The 27065-nt window shown below is 38.6% G+C and overlaps 1 protein-coding gene across 1 annotated transcript in view; it reads right to left on the reverse strand.

Annotated features, from left to right (window-relative positions):
- Positions 1-21254, reverse strand: part of RORB (RAR related orphan receptor B) — a 91524-nt gene extending 70270 nt beyond the window's left edge. The window contains 1 exon segment of the mRNA XM_009636115.2: positions 21072-21254. Within this exon segment, the coding sequence (XP_009634410.2) occupies positions 21072-21254 (183 nt within the window).
- Between the last annotated feature and the right edge of the window lie 5811 nt (positions 21255-27065).

The following is a 27065-nucleotide window of genomic DNA, read 5'->3' on the forward strand; positions in this document are numbered from 1 at the left end:
AAGGCCAGGTTGGACGGGGCTCTGAGCAACCTGATCTAGTTAGCGGTGTCCCTGCTCCTGCAGGGGGGTTGGACTAGATGACCTCTAGCGGTCCCTTCCAACTCCAAACATTCTATGATTCTATGATTAAAATCTCAAAATATATACTATGCAACTGCATATTTTCATTGGCATGATATTTAATAATTTGCTGAAATGTAAGTACACCACTAAAAACAAACAAAAAATGAGAGCTTTAGATAGCTTGTGTCTCAGTTCTTTACTGATTCTCTACTTTTGTGTTTCCTGTATCTGCTGTGTTTGTACCATCACTTGTACTTATGCCATGAGAGAAGGCATCTAGAAAATGGGGCAAGAACTGACAGGAAGCCAGAACTTAATACCAGGTGTCAGCTAATTTTTCTAAGCAAGATGGTCCTGTGGTACTGTAAGGTTGCCAGGAAACCTATTAGTTTAACCTTGAGCATTTTGCATTTGCAGACTTTTACCTTAGATTGTGCCGGGTGCAAGGATTACCCAACAGCAATCACTCATCTCCATTCTATCAGGAAAAAGAAGGTGATCCTGGTACACAGTGATACATTTACTTGAGCAAATTTTGATTATGTGTGAAGACATAATCTCAGAATCCTCTGTGTAAGGAATACACCTAAATGTATCCCCAGTAGGATCACAGACACTCAGCTGATGCAGGAGGAATTGAGAACAGCTACAGAACAGAACAATTGAGATCATGATTTGCTTTTATTATAGGCCTCTGCTGTTGCTCCTAGCAGGGTGCATGCAATTAAGTTACAGTATGGTACTGGGTATCTCAAAAGATAATAACCTTCGACCACTTGGCTTCCTCCAAAAAGGGATGGATTGCATGTTTCTCCAGTTTAGGTCCATGGTGAATTTGAATCTTTTCTTCTGTCGAGGTGCCTACGGGCAGCTAGAGGACAATGTTTGGGTCTTCTTTTGCCTTTTCTTTCTCCTCTTTTTTACTGATTTCAGAACAAATGAATTCTGCACTGTTGCTTGCTACTCAATCTCCTTTCCTAAAAGATAGTATAAGATGCCTTTCTGCTAGCCTTCCAACACTTTAACTACTCATACTCTACTCTAACTACTACTTGCCACCTCCTTTCCTGAAAGTTCTTATGGATTTTATATAGACATATATAAAAATATATTTTCCCTCCTTTCTCTCCAGAAGAAGTTGAATGCATGAATTCTTTCTTTCAAATTCCTCTTTCTTCCCTACAGCCAGAACAAAAAAATGGGACACTCTCTCAGTTTGCTTTGTTACTGACACATCTGACTCAATATACCATGTGCAATTCTGAAAGTGGATGGTAGTTTTTACTGCAGGGATCAACTGACTGCCTATCCACCACTGTGCCAATGGCTTATACTTGCTCACCTGCCCTACACACTGGCCACTCATTGCAACTGTGCTACATTGCACAGTGGGATTTTTCCTGTGATTTTTTTCAATTTTTCAAAAATTTTCACAAATTGCAATTCTTGTGATGTTCACAGCAAGTAACTGCAGTGTCACAGTTATGCTCTTGTCATGTGGGACTGTTACAGAAGCTGTCCCCAGTAAATATTTTCATATGAAAATTTTTGACATACAGGCAAAATAACAACAGGCTATTGGAAGAGGTCAGAATCGCAAGGCCATTATCATCCACCCACCGTGGTTTAGTAGTCAAAATGTACTAGCGAGGCTCATGATATAACCTTCTATAACAGAATTCCTTTAGACTCCAATTATAATTTGTTTTGAATTAAAACTATTACTGAAAATCATATATAAAGTGAGCAATAAAGACATAAATGTCTAATGTTGTGAAAGACAATATTCACTAGTCACCTGGAAGGGAGTATCTGTTCAAAGACTTAAATCAAGAGTTAACTAGGGATTTTGAAGTAACTATCATGCTACATTTGCCAATAATGTTTTTGTTGACCATGAGTACCTAAAAGGGTTTATTTGTCAAAGCTAATATATTAATGAAGCCTTTTCTTTATAGAAACTTCAAAACAATGCAAATCAATCAACTAAATAACTTTTCTAGAACAGAACTACATGTATATGGTATTTAAGTAGTAGTTACTAACATATTCAAGAAAAATATCCTGACTGATGAGTAGATGAAACTGCTATGTAATGACTCAAGTTATCTCATCTCTGTAAGTCTCCAGTGATTTTGATGTGTGTTGACGTAATATAAAACATGCATATGTTTCTTCTGATAAAGACATTTGGACTGTAGGCAAGAAAACATACACAAAGAACCTTCTGATGGCTGGAAAGTCAGAACTGTTAAGCTGTGCTTAACTCAAACCAAATGTCCTTTTTTTTTTTTTTCCCCTACCATTGATATCTCATTCTTTCAAAGAATTCTTTGTGCCTTGACATTTGCCTTAGAGACCAACCAATATAAATTACAATTAATTTTTACTATTTATTTTATTAACTTTTATTCCTGAGGCTGCTTAATTTTTCATTGCTTCAGTGTGCAGATGAAACAACAATTTTGCAGTGCATGATAAAGCATTTAAAAACCTCTTAGTAATTGTAGGAGCTTCACTTTCAAAAGTGACATAGAGCTTTTGAAAGCCTACAGGAGATCTACCTAACAATTCAGCGGGCACTAGTTAATGAAGTCTTTCTAGTAACAAGTAGTTTTCGGTTTGATGGTACAAACTAGTTTTGGTTTCTAGTACCAAAAAATACTTTAAAAATTATTTGCAAGGATTTGAGTAGACAAGCTTAACTCTTTGTGGAAGTTGATGACATTTAAACCCTCAATTTCTGGAATTACTTTCGAAAATGGCACCCGGAGCTTGAAGACGTTCATCATCTTCCTGCTTGAAAACCATAGAATCATAGAATAGAATCATAGAATAGTCTAGGTTGGAAAAGGCCTTTAAGATCATCAAGTCCAACCATTAACATAACATTGCCATCCCACCACTAAACCATGTCCCTAAGCACTTCATCTACCCTTCTTTTAAATACCTCCAGGGATGGGGATTCGACCACCTCCCTGGGCAGCCCATTCCAGTGCCTGACAACCCCTTCTGTGAATAAGTTTTTCCTAATGTCCAACCTAAACCTGCCCTGTCGTAACTTCAGACCATTTCCCCTCGTCCCATCGTCTGTTACCAGGGAGAAGAGGCCGACCCCACCTCACTACAGCCTCCTTCCAGGTAGTTGTAGAGGGCGATCAGGTCTCCCCTCAGCCTCCTTTTCTCCAGACTAAACAACCCCAGTTGCCTCAGCCACTCCTCGCAGGGCTTGTGCTCCAGACCCCTCACCAGCTTTGTGGCTCTCCTCTGGACATGTTCCAGCAACGCAACATCTGTAAAGACACCCATAAAATCCTTTCTGCTGTTATATCTGTATCTCTCTATTACAAATGGAAGGGAATTGAGTTTTAAACAAACAGTAAGACTGTCTGCAGTCAGAAAGATGACTTTCACTGGTACATAAGCAAAACTATATTATTAGCAGTATTAGTATTAGTCGTTTAGGGAAATGAACAAAATGTGATGAACTCCCCTACTCTAGGGTTTTTGTTTACTAGGTGTTTGTTTACTATAAGGAACCTGTTCTGGAGCCAGAAACAATAATTTCTCCTTAAGAAAAAGATCAACTGTTTATGTATCTGAATGCACAATCAGCAAGGAAATAGAGATGCTGACACTCCCTTTTACCCAATGGATCCGTTAACGATTGTGGCACAGTTGCAGGATAAGTATTTTTTGTTGCCTAAGGGATTTGAAGGCACATCTCTTTGTAAATTACTTAACATGCTCCAGCAAAGTCTAAAATGGGATTTCCATCTCACTCAGAGCTGAACTGTCTAATTTCTGGAGCTGTAAAAACTTTCTTCTATTTCAGGGCATGGGAATTTTACTGTGTATCAGATGTTTCGTGTGCCCAAAAACACTGGGTGCAGAAGCACAATCATTTGGCTTGACCAACCTGCATTTTACATAAGGAGAATTCACTTCTGAAGTCACAAGTAAAGACTCTAGAATTATGGATCTTACCGATTGTGTGTGCAGCATGCCTTTATAAGTCTTGGTTTAAGAGGAATCATTTGCCTGAGCCACTCCTGTCTCCAATCCCTTGCTTAGAAGAGAGGAGGTTGCAACTTGAATTCAGACAGTGCTTCTTCTTAGTTTTCAATGTTTAGCAAAAGAACCTTTTTTTTTTTTGAAAAGGAATTTGTTAAGTTTAACCAATTTGAGGTTAAAAAAGAACCAGCTCATTCAGAGATTTAAGCAAATAAATAAGTGTAAGGATCCAAACTGCCCCTGTTTTCATTAAGCAGGGAGTTAGAGAAAGCTGAGGAGACATTGAGCTCTTTTTGACATAAGTATTCAGAAAAAAGGTAAGAGGGATAATGTACCTGCAGAGTAGAAAGATAGTAGTTGGTAGAGGCAGGACTAGTTTTTATTTTAGGGATAATGTTGATGCACAAGAATAAAGATCTCTCCCCAGATGTCTCCTAAGAAAATATATTATTTAAGCATATTTTTTTCCATTTAATCCTTCTGGATTACATTTCCATTAATCCCCAGATGAAGCCCTGGGTTCAGTTGTTTCTTTAACATATACTCCATTAACAGAGGCACCTTTGAGCTTCTTGACTTACAGGTAAGCTTATCAGCTGCTATAGCTCTATGTGAGCTGCATCCCTCCTTTGCTGGCCAGGTGTCCATGGCTAAATTGGGAAGCTTAGCACAGCTAGTAGCAACAACCCACAGAAATCCTTCTGTGAGATGTGCAGAACAATCTTATTTGTGGCTGCAAATCTATGGCAGCTTAGGTGTACAGGTACTGCCCAGAAAGCTAACTCCGTAAGTCTTTTGCTGCTATTTCTATTTATTTTTCCACAGATGATTATTTCAGAAAGAGAAAAGATTTGCAAAATATAAAGGGACAGGCAAAACATCAGAAACAGCACGAAATTCTAAGCCATGTCCCACCCAATTGAATGTAGGAAGTGGGCTTGTCCTGGGACGCTGGGAATATTTAAACTCAGTACTTTATATATCCATCGAAAAGGCTCTGAAAAAATGCAAAAAACCCCCTGCATTAAAAATTCCATCTTTATTTTTTTCAATGTAATTTTTTTTACAGAGGATTTTATTTCCATTTCTTCTAATTGCAGGCCCTGAAAGCTCAGCATGGGGCCTGAGAATCAGGCAGATTCTTTCTTATTCTATAAATAAGGCAATAAGTGTTATCTAGAAAAATAACTTTTATTTCTGATGCCACTGTGTCATGGTTAGTCTTCAGTGACATACAAAGTGCAAATTCCTTACCTGAGTGGCTCTAACTATCTGAAATTTAACAACCAACCAGCTGATGCACAAAACCAAGCAGACTGTGGTTTGCCCTCTCTCAGCTTTTCTGGATCTTACAAGTGCAACAACAGTAAAATAAATCCAATTAAATCTTCCTTTTTGACTAAAGTTACTATAAAATTTCAATGCACATATCTAAGTCAGAAAGTTTTATTAGAGAGGTTCCAATGTAATGGTATTTTAACCAAACAAAAGAAACAAGAGGGAAGAATTTATTAAAAGAATGAGAAATGAAACCTCAAAACACAAATAGGCATCTCTCAACACTTTGGGAAGTTTACCTAGCTACATACACATTTAGATAAAAGTTTCTTGAACCTCTGCTAGTCTCTTTTTATCTACAATGAACCTAAGGAAAGTTTTCTCCAGAATTAGCCTGCTGAGTAAATCAATCTTCTATATTAATCTTGATACAGCTAGGAAACTATTTATTTAACCATGAAGTCTATTTTCTGTTTCAGGAGCAAGCTGATCTTTTTCAAACACACTGTTCTGAAGTAGCAAATCCCAGGCTAATGTCTTTGTTTTCTTAAACTATATGTCTCCCTTAACGCTACAATTAACAGTGCTGAAAAGCACTGACGGTTATTTTGATCACTAGTGGCTGATGCCAGTCACCCAGTGGGTTTTTTTTGCATTTTTATTGTGTTGTCCCTTTCCCTTGAGGAAGATTCAAGATCTGTTTAAGTTCTTGAATCACACACTAGGTATCAGGCCCAAGCTTCATTTGAGCAATACAACCCTGTTAACAGTTTATACAGTATCACTTTGGGCAATACAACTGAAAGCTGATATTAGCTGATCAGATATAAATGAATTGCAAGGCTGGACAGTCCTTGTGACAGGTTAGCTTTCCACTACTGTTTCCTCTTCTCCTGTTTCCAGTGTTTCAGATCCAAAAGTTATTTTAGAGTGCTATTACATATGAGGACATAACAGAGGGTCTATTTTAAGCTGATGACAATATTAGCGCACAACTAATGTGTCAGCATGTATATAAATGTAAATTGTTAACACCACCTCTTCTATTTGCCTGATAATTTTGCAAACACACATTTCTGTGCATGTGTGCTTCAAACATCACATATGCAAAGTAGCTATTTCTTCAAATGAATTGCTAATAAGAAGCTGTCAGCATACATGTTATTGTATGCACTTTTCATCCATCGTGGAGATCCAAATACAAAATACAGTGCTCCAAGACATAATGATGGTTTGTGAGGATCCAAAGTACTTTGGACCCATAAATGAATGAATGCCTTAAATTCACATCTATAAGTAGTCCATCATTGCTGACAGACACAGTATGGATAACTTTAAAGAGGTAATTCAACTAATGTGCAATGTAGGTACCTTATGTAAATTAGACACATTATGCCTTGCTACCTTGGCACAAAAGAAACTTCAGCTTCTGATGTACCTTAACTCTGCATCAAAGGGTACACCTCATGTCTGTCTGGACATCCTAAGTGTAACGTTCTTAATTAGATAAACATCCATCTTAACATACAGCAATTTGTGCGTACAGAACTCATGAAAGGAACACAAGCAATGGAGTTAAAGCAAATACCGTGTCTGACCTGGGAACACATAGTCGTATTGTTTGAAGCTTGTGATGTCATGCTAACATAATTTATTTCTACTTAAAGTTAACTATCCACTTTGCTCATTGAAGATTTATCAGCCCTTTATGACAGGATGAATTGAAATGACACGTGTTGGCAGCTGAAGGACTAGTCGCATGAGCTGAGAACAGATGAAGGACAACTATGTTCATAGACATAATCTTACATCCGTGTGTACCAGAACAAAGTAGTAAGTATGGTTTTTTCAAACATTCATAATAGACATTTACTGCATTTGGACAATCACTCACCATCAATACTGTTAGGATGAGGCAAATTTGTCACCCAGCATGGTACTGTATGATAAACATAAGCATCCCATGCAAAGAAATAACTATGCCTCAGATAATTAACTTTTTTTTTTTTTAAGCACAGATCATGACATAACCTTGGTGGTGAGCACTGACGAAGAAAAAAACAGGAAGAAGAGCACTGTGTAAATGTTTCAGCCATTTGAGTTTTTTTAGCCAGAACAACAGAGCAAAGGGAAATATTAATGGCAATTTCAAACAAAAATTGAACTGAGCTGGAATGGTCTGCTCAACACCAGGACAATTGAACGTAGTGTAAATGAACAGCTTTGTGACAAGGAATGTGTGCCCAAAGTTTAAAATGAGTTATCTGGCATTGGACCAATATGGAAAATAGACCCTGAGGGAACAAATCCAGAAATACTCTTCATTTATCTGAGACAGGATTGTGTAACTGGGGTTGATGTTACACTAATCTGGCAAGAGAAAGTTTTAGAACTACATATAGATAGCTGTCAACAAAAAGACAGCTGGCATGTAATAATTTTCATTGCAGTTTGATACAAGACCAGTGCTTTCTGCAGTGTCAGCTACTTACTTGGTCTGGCATGGCTTATTACAATCTCCACACTTAAAGACAGCTTAGAAATAAATTATTTTCCCAAAGAACTAGTGACTCATGCCAAAACTTGATTTGAAGGGAGTATGTATGAAGTAATGGGCCAATCAACTTAAGTAAGACACTACAACAGAACTTGACTGTTAGTGAGTGGGTACAGCCATCTTGTCTTTCTCCCTCCACGATTCAAAAGTATTCTTCTTTACTTAGCTTTGCTTTTTGTTCCACATATGGCAAAAGCAACAATGGCATTCTTCATGATAAAAACATAGCAAAACAAAAACCCCACAGTATATGTATATACGGAGTAGTAATAGTAATTACATAGATTCAAAAATATTCGTTAGCAGAACCTGGCCCAAAGAGAAGTAGAGAGATTGATCTGAAAGAGCAAATAGGGGAAAAATAGTAATTAAAATCATCACTGAATAAAATCAGCTTATGGGTCAGAGATGGATTGACAGGTTCATGTTAGTGATGACCCAAATATAGGCCATGGTTTATTGATACAGTGTTAGGAAAAGGCTCAAGCAATATATATTAATTTTTTATTTTCCCTATAGCTAGAAGAATAGCAAGAAAAGCCTGGCTGGTGCTATTTAGGCATTCTATTCAGAAACTCTGAAAGAATCTGAAAGTTAGTAACAGCTGAACAGCAAAGGAAATATGTCAAATGTTTTTCTACACAAGGTTTTTATACTGTCTTTTTCAAAGAACCTCTTAAAATGGTTCATTGACAGTGGATGTTTCTCCAGCATAAGCAATCTATTGTAAATTGCTTTGCAATTCTATCTAAATAAATATTTGGTTTTGTGTGATTTTTTGTATCAAATATTGTTTTGAATAGAATATATATTCTATGCAGAAGTACCCCTGTGAAAAGGAGCTTAAGAGTTATGGAGGTTTTGAAGAATAATCCAGTAGATGAGGAAGAAATGCTATAAAATCCACAGTAGGGGATAAATATGGTAAAGAACAATATGAAAAAAATTATGATCTGCAATTTGCACAAATATGAATTAAAAATACCCTACCATTTTTAAAAGACAACATCTGTGGTCTGTGAGATTTCAGTCCTAAGGAAATGAGCTATAACTTCCAGAGGCTTTCTTTCAGTGAAACAGAAAGGCTCGAGAAAAGAAAAGACTTGAGAAAAGACTCAAACAATTTATTCTCGTTTAATATAATCTGCAAATATATTTATACTGCTTAGTACCAATGACTCCTGTGAAAAATGGGACCTTTACAGAAATTGCAAGTTGCTATTAAAATGCTATGTAGGAAGAAATGCACCTATTTACATTAAATCTTAACAATAAAAATGTGTCACAACCACTTTTTGAAAGAGCTAGAGCAGACATATTTCAATACTAAGCAGATAAAAATATGTATTGCAATATAGATATTGAAACGTTACATTAGGATATGTATTTATTATAGTATTATATGTATGATATTAGAATATGTATTACCAGTGCCTGGCAAAATTACAGAGGTCATTCTAGGAGTTATTGAAAAACACTTGAGAGCCAGTGCAGTCATTGGTCATAGCCAGCATGGGTTCAGGAGGGGAAAGTCCTGCTTAACCAGCTTAATTTCCTTTTACGGCAAGGTCACCCATCTAGCTGACCAAGGAAATCCAGTAGATGTGGGTTTTTTTGATTTTAGCAAAGCTTTTGATACATCAAAGCATCACCACTTTCTGGACAAAGTATCCAGCACTCAGCTAGACAAGTCCATAATACGCTGGGTGAGAAACTGGCTGATGGGTTATATTAAATGGGGTTACATCAGTCTGGTGGCCAGTCATCAGTGGGTTCCTCAGGGCTTGACTTTAGGGCCAGTGCTCTTTAATGTTTTTATAAATGATCTGGACACAGTAATCAAATGTACATTAAGTAAGTATCATGTACTAAACTAGGAGGAGCTGTGAACTCCCTTGAGGGTATACAGGTCTTACAGAGATCTGGATAGACTATAGAGAGCTGGGCAATCACCAAACGTATGAAGTTTAACAAGGGCAAGTGAAAGATTCTCCACCTGGGACATGGTAATCCTGGTTATACATACAAATTGGGGATGAGACACTGCAGAGGAGCCCCACAGAAAGAGATCTGGGGTGTCAGGTTGATGGCAACTTGAAAACAAGTCACCAGTGTGCCAGGGCACCCAAAAGTGCCAACCATGTCCTAGGATGCATCAAGCACAGCATCACTAGCTGGTCAAGGGAGCTGATTGCCCCACTCTACACTGCACAGGTGCAGCCCTACCTCAAGTACTGTGTGCAGTTTCGGGTGCCTCAGTATAAGAAAGACATCAGATTATTAGAGTGTGTGCAGAGAAGGGCAACCAAGATGGTAAAAGGCCTCGGGGGCAAGATTTACATGATGCGGCGGAGTTTGTTCAGGTTGGAGAAGAGAAGGCTGAGGGGTGACCTTATCGCACTCTACAACTTCCTCACGGGGGCAGCAGAGTGCGAGGTGCTGATCTCTCTCTGGTGATCAGCAGTAGGGCATGAGGAAACGGAATGAAGCTGCATCAGGGGAAGTTCAGACTGGACACTGGGAAAGGATTCTTCACTGAGAGTGTGGTTGATCACTGGAACAGGCTCCCCGGGAAAGCAGTGGTGCCACCAAGCCTGTCAAAGTTCAAGGAGCATCTGGATGATGCTCTTAGTCTTATGGTTTAGTTTTAGTTAGTCCTGCGAAGAGCAGGGAGTTGGACTCAATGATCCTTATGGGTCCCTTCTAACTTGAGATATTCTACCATTATGTTTCAATGTAATGGTAACAGTTAGCTGTGATGGCCTAAAAACATAGTTAAGACAAGGTTCAGTGTTGAGTATATATTTATAAATGAGAAAAGTAGTCAAACTTACAGGTACATACACTCTTCCCCAGAGACTTCAGCTTAGAAGCAAAGATTCAGATTTAAACTTCAGAGTAAAAACTGTGCTTTTAGTTTATTTTGTTGCTTAATATATTAAAAATGCATAGATATCTTTAAAAGTATATAGCAAAGAAAAATCTTATCCACTGACAACAGCATGGCTTGGGAGCACCTTCATTTCCCATGGTATTTATTTACCCCAGTGCAAAACCAAAGTGGTGATGGAAGTCAAACACAGGTCACAAGTCAGCTTGGATGAACAACCTTATGCATTTTAAAATTTTCTTCGAAGTGCTAGAACTCCAGGGAGAGAAATACAGCAAATGTGAATGAAATGATAACTACAGCAAAATATATTCTTGACTAGCCTTGTACTTTGACAGATTTAGATAACCTTACAGGATTGCATTGATCAAATGGTCTCTGTTAAAGTACAAAGTACTGTGTTCATTAATGTTCAGACTTTGATAATGTGTACACTGTCCTATTGCTGTAGTCACATTCAAGGTGATCTTTTTGAGGTCCTTTCAGACAGCATGTCATTGTCATTCCCCACAATGTTTTAGCAACTATAAGCATTAGGCAAGAATAAACACAAACCTGAAGCACATCAAGGACTTCTTGAAAGAGTGCCTTCATGTCCACCTCCAGAGGCACACACTTCATATAAATAACTGTAGTAATCCAGGAATTTGGAGGACTGATCTGGGTAATTTTTGGGGCCTTGTTTTCACTTTCTGAGTTTCAAGCTGGGAGAAGCAACAGAAAAGTAGAGCCCAAGAGCAGAGTGATGCCTCATACAATGCCTGCCCTGAGCACTTATCTGGGCTTTCTCAAGGCAGTCCCCCAGCATTCCCAAAACCCAAATATACAAGCAATGGGCAGAGAAGCAGAGCTCTAAGCAACATTCCACACCTCACTGTTAGACAATGAAATACCCACAGGATCAAATGAAATTTAACACATTCTGTTCTTTGTCTGACAGCCAGTCATAACATGCTGCAAAAGGAAGAGTAGCAATTTACAGACAAGTCATTTAAAAAAGGTTATATGAAAAAGACAAATGACAAAAAAGGTGTACCTAAACATCTAATTATACAAATACCCACATATGCATACATAAAATATGCATATATTTTATAAATAGTCCTCAGTCTTTTGACTTAATAATATCAAGACACCTTCCTGATGGTAATAACGATAACCAAAATCTTTCCTGCACACATTTCTGTGGGAGGGGAGCAAGATACTTCTTCAGCTTCTCCTTTTGCAGAAAAGGATAAAAACCTGATTTTCGGACTTGCTGGCTGAACCAGAATACCACAAAACCCAGTTTCAACATAAGGTACCTTTTTCTTTTTTTTTCTCTGCAAAATGGTTTTTAAGCACCAAAATGCATCACTTCACCTTATTTACTTTTGGAGTTAATTAGGAAACTCCAAAGCAGAAATATTTTTTCCAGATGTGTATTGAAATTCTTCCTTTGCTTGACAAAGTGCAGTCATTTCTTCATGTAAAAACTGTGCTTTCCTTTCCTACATTTGTCAGTATGAATTTTTTTTTTTTTAAATTTTTCTCCTGCCTTGCAAGTAATTTTTTTTCGCTGCTCTGCATGGCAGATCTGCCTACAGTGTTTTTCTGTTATGAACTCAGCTCTCAGCTATGTTATTCATTCATGGATAAATGTCATTCCCATATATTTTAAGTAACATTTTCTCCTTTATATTTTCTTCCAGTGAAAATAATCACTGCTTCTTCACAGGATGTAAATATTTTCTTTATAACCACAGTGTGAATTTGAAGCTGTTTTTAATCTTTGTGTCAGTGAAATTCTGCTTAGCAACCACAAAGATTTTGTTTCCCCAATGCAGTAAATGATTACTGCCTTCAGGCTGGGTAGCAAGGGAACATCAGTTTTGATGGTGTAAATATAACTGTCTACAAGTTGCCCATATCTTAGGTCATTGTTTTTAAGCAGGGCCTGCCTAAGAGATCTGAAGTTTGGTGGAATAATTAAAATATCTTACTAAAGAATTTCAACTGGCTGGCTTAGACTGCACAACAGTGGATACATGAATCACTCGGGCAGCAAAACGTGGCCACCTTTATTGCCTATGAGCCAGATTTTTCAAGGCAGATGCATGGAAGATAGAGAATTTCTTGTTCTGTGCAATGTTAATGGTGAGCTGCCTTATCCTCCCCTCCACCTATAAATGTGTGCCAAGTGCTGTAATATGAGGTAATCTATAGATACTCTACTATTTAGCATGCCTTCCCTTGCTACTGGGTAGTTCCTGCCATCCTTAATCTTCTGTATACAGCAAATCTTACTAGCGTTGGCTACACTTGCCAGTGTTAATATACAGAACTTTGCTAAGTTTGGCTTTCCTCTGCAAAAGCTCCCTAAAAATAACATTCTGAAGCTCCACATGCACTTTTTCTCTCAATAACTACCATTCTAAATGCACTTGGTTTAAAAGTAAAAGGAGAGACTTTGTCACTGATAGCTTCGTAAACTCAAAATACTCACAGGGTCCCACTGGGTCCTTTTTGTATTGTATATTACCAACTTGAGTAATGCCTTTAAAATAGGAGCTTTTAAAGCCTTGGTGACATCCTCTGTTACAGTCATGTCATGTGTCCCGTCCTGTCCCTGGCATGAAATTCTCAATATGTATGTAGGTGACAAATAGAGATCAAGTATCTGTCCTTCAGTTCCTGGAATCAGCCACGCAATATCTAGTTCTCATTTTTCTTGATACCAATTGCAGTCTTGACCTGCAGTGAAGTTTTTAATATCAAAAATATAAGAATTAGTTGCATAACATGATGCACTTTTCACTCAGACGGGTGAAATGTGGCTAGAACTAGGCAAGCAATTCTGCTTGAGATGAGTCTGGGAAGCTATTAAAATGAAACCAATTAAGAATTTTATCTTTTTTTAGTTAAAAACTATAGCCATGGCAGCACCAGACATTAACAAAATGCTTTGCATTTGAACAGTGACAAAAATAAAGTGCAGAGTTCTGAAATTCAGCAACAGCAGTGGCAACCAGAATAGTCTCTTCCACATGTCCTCACCCCTCACTACATGATCGCTTTTTTCCAGTTTGTCCCCAGGCCTATCACAAGTAGAGACCTCATTAAAGTTTACAGTGCACAGTAGAAGACTCCAGCTTGGTGAGGAAGATGTTGTTTTGTCAAAAATACATCACAATGAGTGCTGAACCAAGCACTAAAAGATAAAAAAAAGACTCTTTTTTCCTCCACTGTTATATCCTATTGAGTATTTAAAAATAAAAGAAGTATGTGTACTCTACATTTCAAAGGTAGCCCATTTTTTATTTACTTGCTTCTGAAATGTGAACAAATCACATATCTGAGAAAAAACTTTTATACCTATCACAGAAAAACAGCTAATTCAATGTTAAAAGCAGAAGTCATTCAACTAAATAGTAGAGCATCAGCTGTACAACCAGACATAGGCATTTTTATTTCTTGTAACCAGTAAGATATACTGTAAAATTGTAAAAGATTGACATATATAGCAAAAGGTACAAGCCATGACAACTGCTCATACACTTATCAGTTACGAGTATCAATCTCCAATGATGCAAAAGCCATCCAGTGTGTTTGATTTCCACTTGTATTCATGTGCCTTCCATTACAAAGAGCGTGCTTGTATGTATGAAAGTGTAAATACACACAAATTTGTCTGTAAATCACTGTGACCCCATATTAAAATCTGGTAACTCTCCAATGGTTATTTCTTGGCATAATTTTTATTTATGCCACCATGCACATAGAATGAATATGTACAATGAAATTAGGCAGCAGGCCTAATTCTGTCTTACCGATTAGGTGGACTCTTATAGATTCATTAGATGTATACTGGTCAAGTTCTGAGAAGTTTTCCGTGAAATCTCATGAAAAGGAGGCTTGTTTCTATTAGATCAAATAAAAGGGTAGCAGGATGCAAAAGGATCTTCATCTTCCTGACACCATCCTGACCTTTGGCCCCTCAGGTACACATTTCACTTTCTCAAGGACAGTTTCACATACAAAACAGAGCATCACCTATTTATTTTAGAAATTCTTTAAGTTGCTATTAGGTAATACAAACAAAATAAAATCTCTAAACAATGAACCTACTTTATTCTGAACCGACCTAGTAACCTAACTCAAGGTAACATTTTAACAAATTAATTGCATTGAGGGCTGACCTACATACAAAGAGCTAAACAAACAAAAGTCATCCCAACAAAAGATTTAAGAAAACAGTGGAAGGAAGGCATGATAATGATTTAGTATACTACATGTTCCTGGTGATATTGGAAGAAGCCAAGAAACAACCAATCTGTAACAGAATCTGTCCAATCTTGCTTAACAGTACTGCTCAGTTATATAACACAGTGAAAAGATTCAAACCCTGTGTTTAAGAAAGAACAGGGGACCATACAGCTCACCTTTGAACAGATCTTTTTTTATCTCAATAAAAAGGTTTAGGAACAACTCAGTGACCAACACAGATAAATTTAAGAACAGTTCAGAACATCCAGGGCTTCCTGCCATTCTGGAGAATGGATATACCCAGACCCACTGTCTAAGACAGAGTGAACTTTGAGGATTCATAGTATTTGTACAATTAATATTTTATTGGTAATAAATTTTAATAACTCCCAGAGACACAATGTCACTGAACACTTACTTACCAGAGGTTGGGTGCAATCATGCCTACATTAGTAGAAGAATGGGGTCAAGCTGCCATTCCAGATTTAATCAAATTTGGATTCCTCAACTCTTAGATTCAGTTTTCATGCACCTCAAGATGCTGTTTAACTTGTTCTTTTTCTAGCCAGTCTGAATTGGAAAAGGCTAGTAAATCTGAACTAAAGAGGCATGTTTGTCTAAACATCTCCTCCCTAACTGGGAGATGTACAGGGAGAAGAGGAATCTCTGGTTTCATCCCTAGCTCTAGCAGCACTTGAAAACTTTTTTGGCAATTATTTTGCAAAGTTTTCAGGAATCTGGTGCATCACACTTTCAAGATCCAGAGGAGGCACTGAAGCCATTGTGTTCTTCCCAATGTCAACAAAAGAAGTGGATATACAAAACTGTAGAAAAGGCAGCACCTAAAATCTCTGTCATTCCAGCATGGATTTTGAACACAGAATAATACTTACAGTCTCTAAAGCACATGGCAGAGCTTGTTAAGTGAAAGGCAAGGTCCAATCTGGCCCACTCCACAGGCCTAGAACAATCATCATGCATTAAGGAGCCCAGAAGTTTTGCTATTGCACCTGCCCTCTAACAACTGTGGTCAAATCCTACTTTGCCTACTTATTTTTTCTACAGCTTACTACATTGATTCAGCTTCAACTGCCTGGAGAGGGCCTCCTACCCTAGCTTCCCTCCAGACCCTGTGGTCTACTGGCCTTGAGGCTTGTAGTCTCAGTGGAGAGTGGGAAGTAGCCCTTTGCTTTGTTGCAGTTTTGCATGGATGCAACCATGAAAAAAAAAAAAAATCGAGTAGCTGTCTTCAGCAGTACTAATAAAATAAATCTATTGACCAGTAAATGTAAAATGCCACCACAGCTCCCCACTCACAGTGTCCTCACAGCAAAGGCTTTATGTAGAAATGCAGTCTTTCTGCCACAGAAGAGTAGGTCACGTAGCTAACATGAACAGATTAAGATCCTAAAATATTTAACAGTGAAGTCAGCAACTTAAAATTCCATTTTGGAATATGGACCAAGTCTGAATCAGTGATTTTCCTCAGAGACTGGTCATAATAAAGAAACATTTCGAAAGCATTTTCAGTTAAACAAGAAATTACACTCTTTCAGATGGTTTCTCAATTTACCTCATTATGAAAAAACCTATTACCTTGAATTTGTTTCACAGTAGCTGTCTACTTATTATCAACATTTTAGGTAGAGAGAAGCAAAGAAGAGAAGGAAGGAATACTTGGCTTGTACCTAGTCATCCAACTACAGCACAGTTCCATTTCAGTTTTGGATAAGGAAAGAAAAATTGCTTTATTAATGGTACTCGCATTGCTGCCTACCTAAGATCAGGTTAACTACAGCAACTTAATCCTTCAGTACAAGAGGATTTTACCCTGAGAAAAATCCTCTGTAATTATCTTACCTCTATAAATGGCTCCAATATGCTTACTCAACAAGGAACTTCCACCTTCTAACCATGGGTCTGCTTGCCGTCACATCAATGGCTCCACTTCTTTTTTTTGCCTTCTTTCTCATTGTTACAGCTTTAGACTTACCTAAAGTCTTTTTACTGCAATTAAAATGTTCTGCAGGATCATCCACTTTGTATTTACCTCCCACTGTGCTAAGCAGAGGGCAAAAACAGGTTCATAACTCATGATTTACTTAAAGCCATTCTCTGGACCTCTTGTCTTCATGAGGCGGTAATGTGGCTAGATCTGGAAAGTGAGAGCCAAAACAGGGGTTCAGTTCATGGCTCTGCCACTTGAATTGATATGTCATTTTAAGTGTTAATTACCAGCTAGATGTGTTTTATTCCTTCAGGACAAGTGTGAGGCTCTACTTGTATTGCAAACCTCTCAGGGATGGAAGGCTCTACTGTATGTGAAGCATAACTCCCAGGCCACACAGCTTTTCACAAGGTCTAAAGGAGAACCCTAAAGTAATCATTATATTAAAACAAAATGCAGCACTTAGGTTCCAAATTAACATGCTCAAGGATGGTAGGATGTTGTGATCTAATTCTTTTGAGTGCATCAATTCCACGTATTTACCACAAACAATTCTCTCGACGAAACAGAAGATATTTAAAATAGCATCATACCTTTGAAATATCGTCGCAGTAGGAAAGAAAATACTCCTTTCTCCCCCAAAACTATTTGTTTTGCCATCATGTAGAGGGGATAGGAGACATCCTGAATGAATAAAGGTTAAAACTCAACAAGAATTCACAAACTCTGTGTTAGGATTGTAAAAATCTAATGTTTTAAATAAAACAATAAATAATAACTAATAAATAAATTTAGCTATTACATTGCACTTTTAGAGACAGATTTTTATCTGTTGTGGTCATATAAATTCAGTTCAGCTCCTTTGTTTTTGATTTAGTTACTTCAGGCTCACCAGCATAACCAAGATCAGAGGCTGATTAAGTGATTTGCCCAAAGGCAATCACCAATTTAAAATAGCAGAGTAGAAATTAAAGCTTTGGAGGTCCAGTCTCCTCTTACATTGGTCTTCAGCAATGGAAAATGCAGAATATAATCTGATTCACTGAATGAAGAAAATACTGTATTTCCCAAGCATTTCTGACTGAATATTTGGACCGCATTGAAACATCTCATGGTATGACAGTGTCATTATTCATGCTACACAATGTGCATAGCACACACACAACCTAAGTTAAAAGACCCTTAGTAAGACAGCGGTTCAAGATCTCAAGTTAGGGAATACCGGAAATAATTATTCCTTCTGGAGTGTATGTATTACCATATAACTGTGAATTACAAGATTCAGCAACGTGTTCTCCATAGAACTCTACCTCACTTAATACATAGGACAGATGGTGTTCATTGAAAAAGCAAGCAGTCAATAGCTTGTTTTCTGTTAGTTGTTCAATGTTTGGCCTGGGGTCTTACTTGCTGTACACACTACACAACACTGCCCTCAAAAAAGAATTCTGAAATTTCTCCCAAGCCTTTTTCTCATGTTCATTGGTATTCAAGTGCTTAAAAAATATTTATTTTTTACAACTTAACCAGATATGCATATGCCAGTTTTAAAAAGCAGCAGCTGAAAAATAAGGAACTAAAATAAAAGAAATAAACTTGTTCAGAAGCTCTCTTAAATAGATGATTTATCTTCTAAGACATTGATTTGTCAGCTGTTTTTGAAAACGGTTTTGACGAAATGTTTCACAGAATCACAAGGGTTGGAAGGGACCTTGGGAGATCATCTAGTCCAACCCCCCTGCTAAAGCAGGTACTCTCAGAGTTTCCCAGGAAGGGTTTCTTAATCTTAGGATGTTTGCTGTTTCCTGACTGCCAAAAGCTACAGAAAAGCTGTTGAGTAAGAAAGACATTTCGTCAAAACCGTTTTCAAAAACAGCTGACAAATCAATGTCTTAGAAGATAAATCATCTATTTAAGAGAGCTTCTGTGAAACATTCAGCTTCAATGGAAGAGGTGACGGTTTCAAGTCTGCAACAGACCTTGGGCAGGCAGGACAGCAACAGTGGCTGGTGACCAAAAATCCCAGGCAACCAGCCACCAAGCAGTTCGCCTTCACCCCTCATCTTCATACATACAGATGAATATCTGCACACAACTCTGTAAAAATGTGAGAGACCTGAAATAATTAATTCTGATGTAAAAAAAGGGAGTTTCTGAAATCCCCAGGGTAAACCCCCCAGACTTTGAAAGGACAGAGCAAAAGGTTCCCCTGTCTTCTTTGATTTGGGCAGCATCATCTTTGAGATGATCCCACCTTTGAGGGCCACAATTTGAAGCAAATTATTTCAGGAAGGGCCATAAGATCACGAGTCCCAGATCACAGCTCCAGTCCCAGCCCCAGCCAATTCCAGGGGAAAATCCTCCTTACTCCAAGTGTGCCATAGGTGCAGTATAAACAGAAGTTACTAGCAATGTAGCTCAGAAGTGCTGGAGCATCTCTACAGAGTATGTGCAAAACATATTTCCCCTGAGGTGACTCTCCATGGTAATAAGAGGATGTGTAGGTCTGAGAATCATGCAGTGCCTATTGAACCATCAGTGTTTCATAGAGTATCTCAAGTTGGAGGGATCCTATAAGGATCATCAAGTCCAACTCCTTGCTCCTTGAACTCTTGACAGGCTTGGTGGTACCACCACTTCCCTGAGGAGCCTCTTCCAGGATCAACCACCCTCTAAGTGAAGAACATTTTCCACATATCCAGCCTGAACTTCATTCCGTTTCCTCATGTCCTACTGCTGGTCACCAGAGAGAGGAGATCAGCACCTCCACCTCTGCTGCCCACCATGAAGAAGTTGTAGGCTGCAATGAGGTCACCCCTCAACCTTCTCTTTTCCAAGCTGAACAAACCAAGCGACCTCAGCCACTCCTCCATAAGTCTTGCCTTCAAAGCCTTTCACCATCTTCGTTGTCCTTCCTCTGGTCACACTTTAATAGTTTGATGTCCTATATTGAGGCACCCAAAACTGCACACAGTACTTGAGGTGGGGCCTCGACAGTGCAGTGTAGTTTGCTCCAGAAGATGATGCTAAAGGGCTTACATTTCCTGGCCCTTGCTCCTAGATTTGTCTTAGTATGTCTGATGATTTGGATGACTCTGTATACACCATAGTCCCCCAAAAGCAAAGTCAGGACATGGTGAAGTGCAGCGTGGGGGCATGAGTGTCTTGAATGGCTTTGACTTGGAAGAAAAAGTCAGTGGAGAAGACTGAAATAACAAATTACTGGATTTGGTTCCAGATTTACTTTGAAACCCCCTATAAGCTGCCATAAACAATGTGTTATTCACACTTGCTAACATGACAGGAATATGAATGTATGCAAACCAGGGCAAATTTGAAGAGCCTGGTTATACAGTAAGACATAGTTTAGTTTTGGTCATGGCTTCAGGTTGGACAACAGGAAGTACTGTTCTCAAGCCTTCATTATGGAAGTGGCTGAAATATTTCAGTTAAAATTTTCCAGGAACATTTACTGAGAAGGAAATCATAAGTTTTGGGGAAAAACATCAGTCCAAATTATTTAAATTTTACGAAGCTATCATCAGTTGGAACTGGAGTCATATGATATCAGTATGCAACACTGATTTTATACATATGCATTAATGTAAAGTGTGTGTGTGCAAACCAAAGAGAGATGTCACGTCCAGTAGGAATTAAAATATTTCAAAACATTAAATAGAAATATCACTGTAAGTTAATATTGATGTATTGATTGAAGACTATAAAGGAGGCAAATCAGTATCAATGACACATATGTAACTTGCTCAAGAATTCAGTGTTGGACTTGTCAGCAGACGTTAAAGGGGAAATTATTGTTGCTATTCTGTAATTTAAATGGCGACCACCTCATTCATGTATTATGAAATACATTTTTCCATGCTCTTTACTCAAAAGATACCTCACATGCACAGACAGGCTTACGAGGTGAACAGTAAGTGGAACACAGATGAAGGCAGCCAGGGGTCCAGCAGCCCCTTTGGCACACGGTGCACCTCTTCCACCTCGCTCCGCTGGGTGCTGTGTAAGGAAAGCCGCTGTGTTTGCTTAACTGCTCACTTGACAGAGCGCAGCCTTACCAGATGCTGAGTGCTGCAGCCTTGGCCGAGCACCTGCGCATGCTTTTTCATTGAAAGGCTCCTCGTCCTCGAGGCTTCATGGCAGATGCCCTCAGCCTTCGGGGCTGCCCAAGTGCTCTGCTGGGCGCAGCCAGCAATGCAGCCAGTCACAGGGCTGAGCACACGGGCAGCTGCCTGCTGCATGCCCCTGAGATGTGCAATGCCCACCAGCACTGCACGAGGGGCAGTGGCATTAGGTCTGGTAGCTCACAGGGCACAATTCCTGGCGTGAGACTCTGTTCAGCCATGTTGTCATCTGCTGATGGAGTTTCCACTGCTCTCTATGCTCCACAGCGGTTTTATAAATCACTTCAAGAGCACTTGAGGACAAAAACGCTGCTTGTATTTTCTCTCCTGCCACCCCTCTCTCCAGTAACACACAACACATTTGTTCAGGGATTCATTAGCAAAGCACTCTTTAACATTAATCTAGGGAGAAAATCCTGCAGTGGTTCCTTATGCTATTGCTCTGTTAACACTGAGAGCAACCAGTCTGCAGGCTGGAGATTGCAAAATGCTTTGTCCTTTCTACTTTGCAAAGCAGTATTACTCATTAGCAAGCCCTTGCTAATTGAATTTGATTTAGTGTCAACACTGTCACAGTCACACAGAAGCACACCAATAAAATTTCAATCCTGCTTGCTGTGATCATTAAGTCCAGTTGTCTAACAACAGGAGCTCTGCCTTTGTGGTGAAGGTTGTCAGATCAGACTCACAGGGGCTCTGCATTTCAGTTGCTACATGAAATAAATAAAAGTGCCAAAGCTGCCATCTAAATTATAAGATTAATGGAGAAATTCATTAGTTTAAACGACATGCATAAATGCTGCTGTTGGCTGGTTTTTGGGTTTCCAGTCTCAGCGATCCTCTTCAAAACACAAAACCCCATAGACAAATAGAGATTTGGAAGAATGAGTGTGCTAGGAAAATGACTGGATTTTTTTCAGTATAAATCTCCTTTCAAATAAACGGAATAAAAATATGGAAGGAAAAGGTGGATTCAAAGTATGCCACTGATAATTATGGTTTTTATATACCGAGCTTGCTGGTAGAGTTAGGCTAGATTTATTTCTTTTTAGGCTCCTTGACTAAATAAAAAGATAAGAAACAGCAAAAAATTGTTTCAAATACTCTAACCTGGGGGCTTTTGGTAAATACTACTACTACTACTAGTAATAAAACAAAACAAAAGAAAAGAAATATTGTTTAGATTTTGAGCATTAATGAAACCAGAAGGAAACTACTCAAAGGCTGAAGGTGTTATTCACAACTGTAAAGAACCATTCACTGGACTGACTGTCCAAGCTGATTTTCCTCTTTGGCCCATCACCAGGCTAAGAAGACTTACTCTTCCTTTTTAAGACCAGTGAGTATTTAACTACTTACACAAAGTAAAGCTTTTTACCCCTCCTGAGGGGGAAGTTAATGAAGCTCTGGTGTTCACGATACCCCATCATAACTTTTTATTTTTAGTGTTTTACACACATGCACATGCCTCTCACCGAAGTGCAGGGGTTTCTCTACTCATAGAATAGAATCATAGAATCGTCTAGGTTGGAAAAGACCTTTAAGATCATCACGTCCAACCATTAACCTAGCACTGCCATCCCACCACTAAACCCTGTCCCTAAGCACCTAATCCACCCGTCTTTTAAATACCTGCAGGGATGGGGACTCGACGACCTCCCTGGGCAGACCCATTCCAAAGCCTGACAACCCCTTCTGTGAGCCTGAAAACTCCACCTCGTCAGCAATGTGCTTGGACCTCTACCTCACAGATCACAGGAAATTGCCATAGATACTGGAATATTGGATAACTGGGCAGCAGTAGTCCTGGGCGGGGGGGGCAAGACACGACTTACTGACATCAGTCAATACTGAGAATGTATTTTAAATCTATTCTGGAATCTCACCTGAAAACTAAAAAACCAAAACCAAAACACAAACAAACAAACAAACAAACAACAGAAATACTGAGAGCTGATGATCAATAGTTAACCAGTGACCACTATCTGTTGAACCTCCTCATCATTTTCCACAGCTAAGCTCCCATATTACAGGAGTTCAGTCATTAATACACACGTATACACTCTGGAATTTGTATTACAGGATTTCACCCCATTTCTATTCCTGTCCTTATAGCCATCTGTACAGTTTTCCCAGTAGTACGTTCAAAATCTTCTCCAGATTAATAAAGCTTCCCAATTTTGTGATGTCAGTACACCCCTAATAATCATGCCATGGTGATTAATGGAAATATTAAATAAGATAAGCACAAAAATTGATGCCTAAGGAGCTCCACTAGAAAAATTACTCTGTTCAGTCCATTACTGCATATCCCTATCAGCAATGTATCATTTACTTTCTCTTACGCTGAATCCTAAAAGTCTGAGATGCAATAAAGAAAACTTCATATTCCAGATTAACCCAGCTTTTTCACTCACAACTGCCTGTTTATTCTCTTCTGTTTTAAATGGCACTTATCAAACACTTAAAATTAATTTAATAAATCCCAAACTATCTCAGGGAAATGTTTGTGTCACAAGGGTACATTTTCAGTGGTTACAGAGAGCTTTCAGTGAAGACGTGGAGGCAGACCAGGCACAACAGGTCTCCCCACAGCTGCACTCTACCACGCACGTGTGCGTACCTGGCCTTGAGCTGAGCTCTTGGCAAGCTCTAACCCAGCACTGTCCCATGCACTGTGGACATACCCTAAGTGTCTTCACGCTGTGAAACAGCAACTGGCTGATCATATAAATGCAGGCACAAGATTTTTGGAAGTTTCCTTTCTAAAATGACACTGTTCACTGGAGTCACACACCACATGATTTTGAATTATATAAAATTTCCTCTGGCAAAATACAGCCTCACATTTTTGAAAGCTTTGGTCATAAGAACAGTACTGTAAACTATTGAGGAACATTTTGATATTTAGAAGGCAGTCCATTCAGAGGCTGCACTGCACAGGTGTGTCTAAAAATATTGCTGGCCCACCACAGTATATATACATACCTCACCTTGCAGAAAAATAAAGCAAAGCAACACCTGAGAGGTCTGCATGTTTTTCTGTCTTGCAACTCAAAATCAATAGGGTTAGCTCACATTTTTTTTTCCATTTTTTGAAGCTAAAATGTTATTATGTATCCTGTTTACTGCAGAAAAAAAAAAACACCCTAGGAACTCATTAGTCTTTTTCTTCAGCCTAAGACATGTGCTCTGATGATCTTGAAGTCTGTCCCTTCCAGATGGGCTTTGAGTTGAACAATGACTAAAATGACTTATCTGTTGGACAGTTTGCTGTCTGGTCCAGCAGATTCTGAATTTCTTTCTTCTCTGCCAGGCTGGGAATGATTCGTCTTTGAAAAGGAGCAATACTGTGCTGCTTACAGATTGTTTTCACCCAGGCCAGCCATTTCCATCCTCCTTCCAAGAAGGCTACTGATCCTTACTCTGTGTCTATGAGAATATCCTTCCTTATCAGGGTTTTCCTAAGAAATTGCTGCCTTGTCTCCAGGATTCACTTGTAGACACTGACAACCAGCTCTCTCCTTGTTTTCTTTTCCCTGTGATCCACCCTGAGTAGATGAAAGTGTGCCCTTACTATAAAAGGTCAGAATAATGGGATTGATCACTTGCTGACTTTTGTCCCTATCCTACCCTGTGCTCAGAGGGACTCAAGATGCTTCTGAATTTTTTAGTCTTTTCCTTATCAAAATCTCTGGGTGGGAGAAGAATTCAGAAACCTGTTTAAGCATTTGCTCCCTGAATTATGTGTGGGCTGTTGCCTCACTTCATTCTGCCACCGTCTAGACTATTCTGTGAAAAAATCTAGTCCTTATGTAAAAGAAACAGACCAGACGACATCTCAGTTGTCTAGTATGTATTTTTAAACTCTGCAACTTTGTGTCATTCCAGTTAGCAACAACCAAATGAAGTATAAAAAGATGTCCATTTTTAAGCTGCTGAAATCCAACCGCTTACATAAGACATGACTAATTACAAGGAGGAAACCAAACTTCCACAATATAGTTTTGCTGCTTGAAGTTCTGTACCACTCCCACCGTCATCTGGCCAGACAACCTAAATGTCAATTGCCTGGTTCTGTTGGCAATGCAGGGGTACAAAGAGTTAGGTTAAGACTGACAAAGTAACTTTTGGAAACAAGGCTGCTGTTTATCCTTATTTTGGCCTGATAATTTCTGATGTTTCTAAGATTTTTAAAACTAATGATAGTATTATCTTTACATTAGAGGATTACAGCTGTATGTATGGCACTGTATTTTTAAAGTGGAAAGTACTTTGTATTACATTTACAGATGAAAATTGTACACAGCCTGGATTTTTCCACTAGAAAAGGCTCCAAACAAGTGTGAGGGAAAATAAACTTCCTTTTCTTCTGTCTTTTCAAACCAGACATACACTGATATTCTCTAAAAGACCAGAAAGAAGATAGATAGAAAGGTAAGTTTTCACTACTTTCAGAAGAATGAAGATGATGAAAAGACCCTAATGGCTATTTAATATACCTCTCCTAGTCTGAAAAGACTTTGCATTATAAGGTCACTGCACCAGAACAGCAGAAAACTCGTAAGTAAAGAACATAAATCATTTACACAGCCATTTTGGCTATAGTCTCAATAAGACTCCGGTGTTTCAACATGTCTGACAAAAACTCAAGACAAGGTCCGAAGTGCAATTACTCACAATGAGAGCGTGTCCCTTAAAACTGCAAGGGATATTTCTAAGATAATTACTATAAAGTCATATGCAATTTCAGTAAATGAAACAACAGTTCTGAATAAAGAGTAACTAGTCTCAGGCCTGTGATATATTGGCCATGGTATTCAAGAAAGTGTTAATGAACTGTACCATATAGTCTATATATCATACAAGTAAGTGAAGATGTATTTTTGTATCCAAAGCTAAGGATCAGATATCACCATGAAAAACACATAGGCCTAGAGTTACTCACTTAATAGTGCAGAAATATCAAGACAATTGCAACATTAAGTTTTACATGGCTGCATATCAAGTTGCATATTTTTAATTGCTGTGGTCATTCTTCGAATTTTGCATGTCAACAAATTTGGATTTGTAATAGGGAACTTTACATTAAAAATATGTTTATATTGTGAACTGTTCACAACATAGTCTACAAGTAGCTACCACTGCGGTCCACTATGACAAACCCCTCACACAGCTGAAAGCTGTGCTATATAGCTTGTGAGGTTTGAAGGAAGGATACAGTGAAAACAGCCTGGAATGCCAGATTGAATTAGAGGAATGCCTGCTCAGATTGAAAAATTCCCCAAAACGTAAATAAAAACATATGGCTTCATCTCTCTAGATTTGGCAAAGCATCCTATAAATGTATCTGTTCTAAAGAGGGGAACAGAAAACCAAAAACACGTACAAAATCTTGAAACTGTCAATTGAACTGACAACTTAAGTCACAGAAGAATCTTATCTGAACCATGCCTGGCCAGCCACCTGGCTTCATCTACTGCAATCCACTGATTGCAAAGGATTGCTGAAGTTGTTTCAGATACAGTGGGAAGGTATTTTGTTACCTTGTGAAAATTTTGGCTATTTCACAGGTTTTCTCATTCTGTAACAGGAAATTCAAGGACTCTTTAGAAGTATTCTACAAAAAAGTATGTCAGAGATATGTATCAGCTTTAGCATAACTCAGGACTTGGGCATCATTTGTATGAATGTAGCAAAATTCAATTCCCTGTCCTGCTTCTTCCAATTGAAGATACAGTCTGAGCCCTCTCATAAAGAAGATGATCTCATCATAACCCATCCATTGGCTATTCTGTCCCTCTTAGGGTTATCCTACCTTGAAGAAATACTGAAATACTTTTTGCAGGAGAGACTTACTTAAACTACATTGTACCACAGTCCATCTGGCTTGTTTAGCCTCTAGAAAAGACAGGTTTTGCAGCAGGA

Source organism: Egretta garzetta, unplaced genomic scaffold (assembly GCF_000687185.1).
Source record: "Egretta garzetta isolate BGI_Z169 unplaced genomic scaffold, ASM68718v1 scaffold353, whole genome shotgun sequence".
Taxonomy (NCBI): domain Eukaryota; kingdom Metazoa; phylum Chordata; class Aves; order Pelecaniformes; family Ardeidae; genus Egretta; species Egretta garzetta.